This window comes from Oncorhynchus nerka, linkage group LG18, assembly GCF_034236695.1.
Source record: "Oncorhynchus nerka isolate Pitt River linkage group LG18, Oner_Uvic_2.0, whole genome shotgun sequence".
Lineage (NCBI taxonomy): Eukaryota > Metazoa > Chordata > Actinopteri > Salmoniformes > Salmonidae > Oncorhynchus > Oncorhynchus nerka.
The window spans coordinates 52,235,515-52,245,371 of NC_088413.1; the positions used below are offsets into that span (position 1 = coordinate 52,235,515).

Genomic DNA, 9,857 nt, shown 5'->3' on the forward strand with positions numbered 1-9,857 from the left:
TGTCCAGACTGACAGACAGGCTTTATACTGATGTCACTGAATTGAGAGAGACCTGGTACTCGGCATTAACATTTTACTAGACACAACTTTTACTTTCATTGTCTTTTTTTAAGTTATTGAATTGAATGGTGTCAGTCAATGTGGGGGGGAGAAACCCTGTGTATTCTGCACCATGATCAGGGAACTGTTGTATACAGGACACCACACAGGAAGGTATGGCCACTGACATGTTTGCCAAGGTACTTACCACCTAACAAAATGCCGATAGGCACAATATCTGTATCGGCTGGGAATGACAATGAAACGTGAAAGGTCACTTAGTTAAATTAGCAGAACACTGTGTCTATGGTATTATGTAAAGGGTTGTTTGTTCTACATGGACCTGCTACTACATTTGAAAGTTATCAAAACACTTTGTTTATAGTACGTACATACATTCAGGAGGCTACTGACCTATTCAAAGCATCTCACCATACATCTGCCTGTAGTTATTGAACTCAACCTGCAGGAGGATTCCCACTGGGCACAGACGCCAGTTCAACGTCTAGTTTTTATTTGCATTTGGTTGAGTTGTCAACTAATGTGAATTCAACATTAAAACAACAAAACATTTCACCATGTCATTGGATTTAGGGAAAGAAAGTACAAAATGCCCTTATGTTCATGACTTTAAAAAAAAATCTCATCAGTTTTCCACATAGATTTTTTTTGCTGAAATGACATGGAAACAATGTTGATTCAACCAGTTTTTGCCCAGTGGGTTGTTTGTTGTGATTGGATGGGGGAAAACAGCTGCAGGCAAGGTTCTGACATGTGTGTGTGTGTGTTGGTGGTGGCAAGGACACACCCAAGAAACACCCACATCAAACCACACTCCCAATCCAACTCACGATTGGCTTCTGTCATACCCGCCAGCATTTCTTGAGGAGGAAGACAAAAAAAGAGGCCAAATTAGCGGGTGAAGTTCCCCTTTAAATCCATAAATAATTGTTATTTTTACTGACAATGTTTTGTTTGTTTTCTAAATATTCTTGCCGCCTTTCTTTTTTAAATGATTGACCGCTGGAATATTTCCCCATGTATCTAATCATATACCCTTGAAGTAGGAAGTTTACATACACATTAGCCAAATACATTTAAACTCAGTTTTTCACAATTCCTAACATTTAATTATAGTAAAAATCCCCTGTTTTAGGTCAGTTAGGCTCAACACTTGATTTTAAGAATGTTAAATGTCAGAATAATATTAGAGATAATTATTTATTTCAGCTATGATTACTTTCATCACATTCCCAGTGGGTCAGAAATGTACATACACCCAATTAGCATTTTGTAGCGTTGCCTTTAAATTGTTTAACTTGGGCCAAACATTTCGGGTAGCCTTCCATAAATAAGCTTCCCACAATAAGTTGGGTGTATTTTGGCCCATTTTTCCTGACAGAGCTGGTGTAACTGAGTCAGGTTTGTAGGCCTCCTTGCTCACACACGCTTTTTCAGTTCTGCCCACAAATGTTCTATAGGTTTGAGGTCAGGGCTTTGTGATGGCCACTCCAATACCTTGACTTTTTGTTCTTAAGCCATTTTGCCAATACTTTGGAAGTATTCTTGGGGTCATTGTCCATTTGGAAGACCCATTTGCGACCAAGCTTTAACGTTCTGACTGATGTCTTGAGATGTTGCTTCAATATATCCACATAAATTTCCTTCCTCGTGATGCTATCTATTTTGTGAAGTGCACCAGTCCCTCGTGCAGCAAAGCACCCCCACAACATGATGCTGCCACCCCCGTGCTTCATGGTTGGATGGTGTTCTTCGGCTTGCAAACCTCCCCCTTTTTCCTCCAAACATAATGATGGTCATTATTGCCAAACAGTTCTATTTTTGTTTCATCAGACCAGAGGAGATTTTTCAAAAAAGTACAATCTTTGTCACCGTGTGCAGTTGCAAACCGTAGTCTGGCTTTTTTATGGCAGTTTTGTAGCAGTGAGCAGCCTTTCAGGTTATGTCGATATAGGACTCATTTTACTGTGAATATAGATACTCTTGTTCCTGTTTCCTACAGCATCTTCACAAGGTCATTTGCTGTTCTAGGATTGATTTGCACTTTTCGCACCAAGTACGTTCATCTCCAGGAGACAGAACGCGTCTCCTTCCTGAGCAGTATGACGCAAAGAGGCACTGAGTTTGAAGGTAGGCCTTGAAATACATCCACGGGTACAACTCCAATTGACTCAAATGATGTCAATTAGCCTATCAGAAGCTTCTAATGCCATGACATAATGTTCTGGAATTTTCCAAGCTGTTTAACTGCACAGTCAACTTAGTGTATGTGAACTTCTGACCCACTTGAATTCTGATACAGTGAATTATAAGTGAAATAATAATGAAAATATATACATTTTGTCTTCTCAGTGTTTTTGTCAATATGACATACCCAAAATGAAAACATATTTTTTCAATTTAGTGTATTTTCATTTAAATACCGTAAAACTTAAATTAATAGCCCTTACGTGTGTTTCCTTAAATCACTGAACACAACAGGTGCTTATTTGAGCTAGGCGTCTATTTCCTTAATGCACACAACTTTTGCAAATTTGCATAGTTAATTGTTTAATTCCAGCATTCACTTCCAGCATTTTAATACATTTCTTCATTTCTAGCACTAATGTGTTATCATTTACACGCTGTGTCACGTTTCTTTTGTCTTAGTATGCCTCCATTTCAAAACTTTTTTTTTCTTTGACACAATAATTATTTTCCTCTTTGTCTGTGCATTTTTGTCAGTTCTTTCTTTCACGACTAGAGGGTAATTGGCCTATTTTTACGGGTCTGTACTCCCAGAATAGTTTTTGTGCTTGCCAGTTAGCTAGCAGTTCTTAGCTGTTTGCGGCCAATGGCTAGCAGTTTCTTACTGGCGATAAAATTAATGTATGTCATTTTTTTTCAGAGTGGTTACTGAATTATTTAATGTAATGAATCAAACATTAAACCTCAAACAATTAATGGTAATTCATTGTAACCTCTTAAACAATTAACTTAGACCCCCCCCAGCATTTATTTGAAGCAGGCATTTATTTGCTGAAGTGTGTGTAGTTGCCAGGCTATTAAAAGGGACAAGTGGCTATTTTAGACTGTGTTTAATTGAAATTTTACGGTATCAGTTTCAAATCTGATTTTATTTTAAATTACACCAATTTTTTTTACTACTGAAGAGAGTGTTACAGTTAACCCACTTATTCTCTGGGTTAATTGTAACATTTTGTCTTCCGACACTTTCGGTTGAATTGTAAACGATTGGTATGTCCTAGAAACAGAGATACAGTGTATAATGGTAGCTGAGATATCTATGTTGTTTGTATAAAAATATTAATCTAAATCAAATAATATTTTCATAAACAAGCAAAAGACTGAAAGTGTAACATTGTGCCCCGGTCTCCCCTATCTGCCATATACCCATGTCCCCCTCCTTGAACAACCACAGTTACATTTACACAACATATTCTCTCCAGCTCCATAGACATGACTGGTAGCAACAGTACCAACACCAGCCACTGCCCTTACGCTGAGGAGTGGGACTGGCTTCACACCATGCAACTGGCCTACATCCTGGCCACCAGCGTACTGGGGATTCTGGATAACGTGTTTGTCCTGTTGGTGTTCTGCCTGCATAAGAAGGCCTGCACCGTAGCAGAGATCTACCTGAGCAACCTGGCTGCCGCTGATCTGCTCCTGGTCTCCTGCCTCCCCCTCTGGGCTGTCAATGTGGCCAATGGCTTCGACTGGCCCTTCGGCCCCCTGCTGTGTCGCCTGGTCAACGTGGGAATCAATATGAATGACTACAGCAGTATCTATTTCTTGGCTCTGGTTAGCGTGGACTGCTATGTGGCATTGGTGCATACGATGAGTATGAGGAGTCCCTCTTATGCCAAGCTGGCCTGTTTGTTAGTGTGGGGCTATGGCCTGCTGCTGGGCACCCCTACCATGGTCTTCAGAGTGGTGAAGTGGTTCCCGGACTTCCAGGTGACTGCCTGCTTCTTGGACTGGTGTTCGACGTGCTGCTCATTGTGTTGGGGATTACCATCCCTGTGTCGATGATCTCCTACTGCACCTGTCAGCTCATCCACGCCCTGAAGAACAAGGCCATGAAGAGGTTCAAGGTGGAGGGCACGGAGATGAAGGCCACTCTGCTGGTGCTGGCTGTTCTCCTGACCTTCCTGCTTTGCTGGGTGCCCTTCCACCTGTTCATGGCCCTGGATGTCCTCCGGGAGCAGGCATCATAGACCTTTGGCATTCTAGTTGTCAATTTGTTGAGGTAATCTGAAGAGATTTCACCCCATGCTTCCTGAAGGGCACTTCTTACGTACCATACGGTCAAGCTGCTCCCACAAAAGTTCAATAGGGTTGAGATCCGGTGACTGTGCTGGCCACTCCATTATAGACCGAATACCAGCTGACTGCTTCTCCCCTAAATAGTTATTGCATAGGTTGGAGCTGTGCTTTGGGTAATTGTCCTGTTGTAGGATATGGCTTTTTCTTTGCAACTCTGCCTAGAAGGCCAGCATCCCGGAGTCGCCTCTTCACTCTTGACTTTGAGATTGGTGTTTTGCGGGTACTATTTAATAAAGCTGCCAGTTGAGGACTTGTGAGGCATCTGTTTCTCAAACAAGACACTCTAATGTACTTGTCCTCTTGCTCAGTTGTGCACCGGGGCCTCCCACTCCTCTTTCTTTTCTGGTTGTACGAGATCTTCAGTTCTTGGCAATTTCTCGAATGGAATAGCCTTTATTTCTCAGAACAAGAATAGACTGACGAGTTTCAGAACAAAGGTCTTTGTTTCTGACCATTTTGAGCCTGTAATTGAAACCACAAATAGTCTAAAGAAGGCCAGTTTTATTGCCTCTTTAATCAGGACAACAGTTTTCAGCTGTGCTAACATAATTGCAAAAGGGTTTTCTAATGATCAATTAGCCTTTTAAAATGATCAACTTGGATAAGCTAACACAACGTGCCATTGGAACACAGGAGTGATGGTTGCTGATAATGGAAATCTGTACGCCGATGTAGAAGTAGGCACCCCCGGTTCCATCGGCAGCGACCCAGGACTGACGTCACCACAGAGTTTGGGAACAGACAGATATAGGGAATGTAATGACACAAGTAATTGAGTCCACGTGAGTCCAATGATTGCTGATGTGTGTGACGGGGGGAAGGCAGGTGTGCGTACTGATGGTGTCTTGAGTGCGTAATGCCCCTCGAGTGCCAGGGGAGGAAGAGCAGGAGCAGGTGTGACTGCAACGACGAGTCAGCCTATAGGGAGGAGGTAAGTGAACTGGCATTTGTGGTGCCAGGACAACAACCTCCACCTCAACGTCAGCAAAACAAAGGAGTTGATTGTTGACTTCAGGAAGCATCAGAGGGATCGCTGCAGTAAAGAAAGAAGTTTTGAGAATTTTAATACCCCTTTGAAGTATCACATTTTTTAAAATATATAATTTGATGAAAAACATGTTTTGTCCTTACTGCTATTAGCCCATACAAACACATAGAATAACATATTCAATACATGGAACAACACATAGTCAGTCCCAAAATAAAATCAGTTTGTTCTGAAGTGTCTGTCCTATATCTGAGACAAGAAATATTAGTTGTTGTTTTTTTACATGTACTTAAACACATGCCCCCCAATCCCCTCTTACATGTGTTAATATTGTACTTTAAAGTGTGCCTTCCTGTATTTTATGTTCAAATGTTTATTCTATTCTACTGAGCCATTTACTTTATGTTCATATTCATATCTTTTATTATTTCTTGTTGTTGTTGCATTGTCGAAAAGGAACCTACAAGTAAGTATTTCATTGTACCACTGTATACCATGTCTATCTTGTACATACGACTAATACAACTTGAAACTGAAATTGAAACCAATGTGTGGGTGAAGTAATTGATGAGGAGCAGAGAGGAAAGTATTTTGCTGCCGGGTCAAACTAATTGTGGTACTCCTAGGTACCTCAGTCAAAAAGAGTGATACTGAGTAACCTACAATATTATTCTCCCCCATTCACTGTAAGGTACCCCATTCTTTTACTCGTGTCTTGATAGAATGAAAACACACTTTTTTGAATTCCACTGAGGCTGTGCTGACTTACAGTACAGTGAGGGAGGTGTAGACAGAGCGAGTATCCCATGAACTTTTACTTTTCTCTTGGGAGACTGAAAACATACTCTCTGGATTCCACTGAGTGAAGCTGTGCCGACTTACAGTACAGAGGGAGGGAGGTGTAGACAGAGTCAGTCCACAGAGAGTGTGCTCCATGTCATCCAGATAAGAGAGAAGGACCATCTGTTGCCTGCAGAGCCTTTTAGATGACTGTACTGGGTGGTTTATGTAAAGAGCTGAGGTGTGCTTCACAAGGCAACAGCACGCAGAGCCTGTGTACTCTTACTAATATCAATATTAGCCCTTCCATTCTCTTCCTCCCCAGTCCATTAGCGCATTATTCATTTTATTTTGAACCAGAGGGTAGCAGTTTACTTTACTTTGAAATGAGAGAAGTCGTGGTACACATGTTCAGTAGCATTGACATAATTAAAAGCTTTTTTGATGTTTTATAATATAAAATTGTGCTCCAACATTGACACACACAATCTCTCTTCAGACAGCTCTCGAAATGGTCTCAAACTGGTCGGTGGACCCTTTAATGGAGTGTAACCACACAGCAGCCTGGAATTGGGTGTACTCCATCCAGCCAGTTTACATGTCCGTCATCTGCCTGCTGGGAATGGTGGGCAACACCTTCGTGCTGTGTGTGTTCTGCTTCCAGAAGAGACACAGCACAGTAGCAGACATCTACCTGGGGAACCTGGCTGCTGCAGACCTCCTCATGGTGTCCTGCCTTCCCTTCTGGGTGGTGGCGGTCATACAGGAGTTCCACTGGCCATTTGGTGAGCTTATGTGTCAGCTGGTGAACATTGTCATTGGGATGAACTACTACTGCAGTGTCCTGTTCCTTACGCTGGTGAGTGTGGACAGGTACCTGGTGCTGGCACGTCCCCTGTCGTCCCAGGGCAGGGGAAGAAAACCAGCCTGGGCCAGCGGGATCTGCCTGGTTGTCTGGGTGGTGGGCGCTCTTCTCAGCCTCCCAGCCCTGCTCTTCCGATCCGTCCAGTTCTTCCCCCAACTGGGGGTGGAGGCGTGCTACATGGCATACCCCCACGACGGCTGGAGGCTGCGCTACAACCTGACCGTCAACATAGTGGGCTTTCTGGTTCCTATACCCATTGTGTCCTTCTGCAGCTACCACATCATCAGTGTCCTACGGGACAACCAGGCGAGCAGGATGAGGAGCACGACGGCGGCAGGCACGGAAAGGAAGGCTGCCCACCTGGTGCTTATCGTCCTGGCCATCTTCATCCTCTGCTGGCTGCCCTACCAGGTCGTCATCTTCCTGGATACCCTGTATCACTATGAGGTCATCTCTGGCTGCGGCTGGGTGGATGTATTAGAAATCAGCACTCAACTGGCTACCTACCTGGGCTACAGCAACAGCTCACTGAACCCTTTTCTGTACGTGATTGTGGGGAAGCACTTTAAGCAGAGGGCAAGAGGGGTATGTAGACAGATGATGTGCTGTGGAAAGGGAAGGAAGTCCTATCATATTGTCAATCTCAACTCCACCATTAAGTACACAGACTCCACTAAGGTATGATTTATAAACCCCAAATAACCATGTCATTTTAAGGCACATATTTCTGCACTAGCATCACTGTTTTGTGTAACAGCAACTTGTGAATGTGTTTTGTGTTTACATTGTATTTAGCTTTTGTGTGTTTTCTGTAAATCAAATCAAACTTTATTTGTCACATGCGCCGAATACAAGTGTAGACCTTACCGTGAAATGCTTACTTACAAGCCCTTAACCAACATCTCAGTTAACAAGAAAATATTTACCAAATAAACCAAAGTAAAAAATAATACAAAGTACCACAATAACATAACAATAACGAGGCTATATACAGGGGGTACCGGTACCGAGTCAGTGTGCCCGGGGTACAGGTTAGTTGAGGTCATTTGTACATGTGGATAAGAGCGTCTGCTAAATGACTTAAATGTAAATGTAAATGTATGTAGGTAGAGGTGAAGTGACTATGCATATATAATAAACAGCAAGTAGCAAAACAAATGGGGGGGGGGGGGGGGCAACGTAAATAGTCCGGTGGCCAGTTGGTTAATTGTTCAGCAGTCTTATGGCTTGGGGGTAGAAGCTGTTAAGGAGCCTTTTGGTCCTAGACTTGGCGCTCCGTTACCGTGTGATAGCAGAGAAAACAGTCTATGACTTGGGTGAGTGGAGTCTCTGAAAATTTGATGGGCTTTCCTCTGACACCACCTATCATATAGCTCCTGGATGGCAGGAAGTTTGGCCCCAGTGATGTACTGGGCCGTTCGCACTACCCTCTGTAGCGCCTTGTGGTCAGATGCCGAGCAGTTGCCATACCAGGCAGTGATGCAACTGGTCAGGATGCTCTCAATGGTGCAGCTGTAGAACTTTTTGAGGATCTGGGGACCCATGCCAAATCTTTTCAGTCTCCTGAGGGGGAAAGGTTTTGTCGTGCCCTCTTCACGACTGTCTTGGTGTGTTTGGACCATGATAGTTCGTTGGTGATGTGGACACCAAGGAACTTGAAACTCACAACCCGCTCCACTACAGCAACGTCAATGTTAATGGGGGCCAGTTCGGCCCACCTTTTCCTGTAATCCACAATCAGTTCCTTTGTCTTGCTCACATTGAGGGAGAGGTCGTTGTCCTGGCACCACACTGGCAGGTCTCTGACCTCTTCCCTATAGGCTGTCTCATCGTTGTCGGCCTACCCTTGTTGTGTTGTCAGCAAACTTAATGATGGTGTTGAAGTCGTGTTTGGCCACACAGTCGTGGGTGAACAGGGAGTATAGGAGGGGACTAAGTACACACCCCTGAGAGGCCCCAGTGTTGAGGATAAGCGTAGAAGACATTTTGTTGCCTACCCTTGCCACCAGGGGGTGGCCCGTCAGGAAGTCCAGGATCCAGTTGCAGAGGGAGGTGTTTATTCCCAGGGTACTTAGCTTAGTGATGAGCTTCAGGGGCACTATGGTGTTGAACACTGAGCTGTCGTCAATGAACAGATTTTCTCACATAGGTGTTTCTTTTGTCCAGGTGGAAAAGGGCAGTGTGGAGTGCGATTGAGATTGCGTCATCTATGGATCTGTTGGGGCGTTATGCGAATTGGAGTGGGTCTAGGGTATCCTGTTGCTGTTGATGTGAGCCATGACTAGCCTTTCAAAGCACTTCATATGACTACTGACGTGAGTGCTACGGGGCGGTAATCATTTAGGCAGGTTACCTTCGCTTCCTTGGACTATGGTGGTCTGCTTGAAACGTGTAGGTATTACAGACTCAGGGAGAGGTTGAAAATGTCAGTGAAGACACTTGCCAGTTTGTCTGCGCATGCTTTGAGTACAAGTCCTGGAAATCCTTCTGCCCCCGCGGCTTTGTGAATGTTGACCTGTTTAAAGGTCTTGCTTACATCGGCTACCGAGAGAGTTATCACACAGTCATCCAGAACAGCTGATGCTCTTGTGCATGATTCAGTGTTGCTTGCCTCGAAGCGAGCATAAAAGGCATCTAGCTCATCTGGTAGGCTCGTGTTACTGGGCAGCTCGCGTCTGGGTTTCCCTTTGTAGTCCGTAATAGTTTTCAAGCCCTGCCACATCCGACGGGCGTCAGAGCCGGTGTAGTAGGATTCAATCTTAATCCTGTATTGACGCTTTGCATGTTTGATGGTTCGTCTTAGGGCATAACGGGATTTCTTATAAATGTCCGGAT

At 43.9% G+C, this 9,857-nt stretch overlaps 2 protein-coding genes across 2 annotated transcripts; both read left to right on the top strand.

Annotated features, from left to right (window-relative positions):
- The first annotated feature begins 162 nt into the window (after positions 1–162).
- LOC115146614 (B2 bradykinin receptor-like) lies at positions 163–6,486 on the top strand. The gene is given in 2 exon segments (XM_065004173.1): positions 163–4,042; positions 4,045–6,486. Coding segments are annotated over 2 exon segments (759 nt in total). The 5' UTR covers positions 163–3,519; the 3' UTR covers positions 4,281–6,486.
- A 186-nt stretch (positions 6,487–6,672) lies between these two features.
- On the top strand, positions 6,673–8,190 carry LOC115146615 (B2 bradykinin receptor-like). Its single transcript, XM_029688685.2, has one exon. It carries the CDS (start codon positions 6,699–6,701, stop codon positions 7,704–7,706), a length of 1,008 nt encoding a protein of 335 aa, XP_029544545.2. The 5' UTR covers positions 6,673–6,698; the 3' UTR covers positions 7,707–8,190.
- The last annotated feature ends 1,667 nt before the right edge of the window (positions 8,191–9,857 follow it).

What these genes read in the sequence shown, in the direction of transcription:
- LOC115146615 (XM_029688685.2), top strand. Translation starts at nt 6,699, where the DNA reads ATGGAGTGTAACCACACAGCAGCCTGGAATTGGGTGTACTCCATCCAG.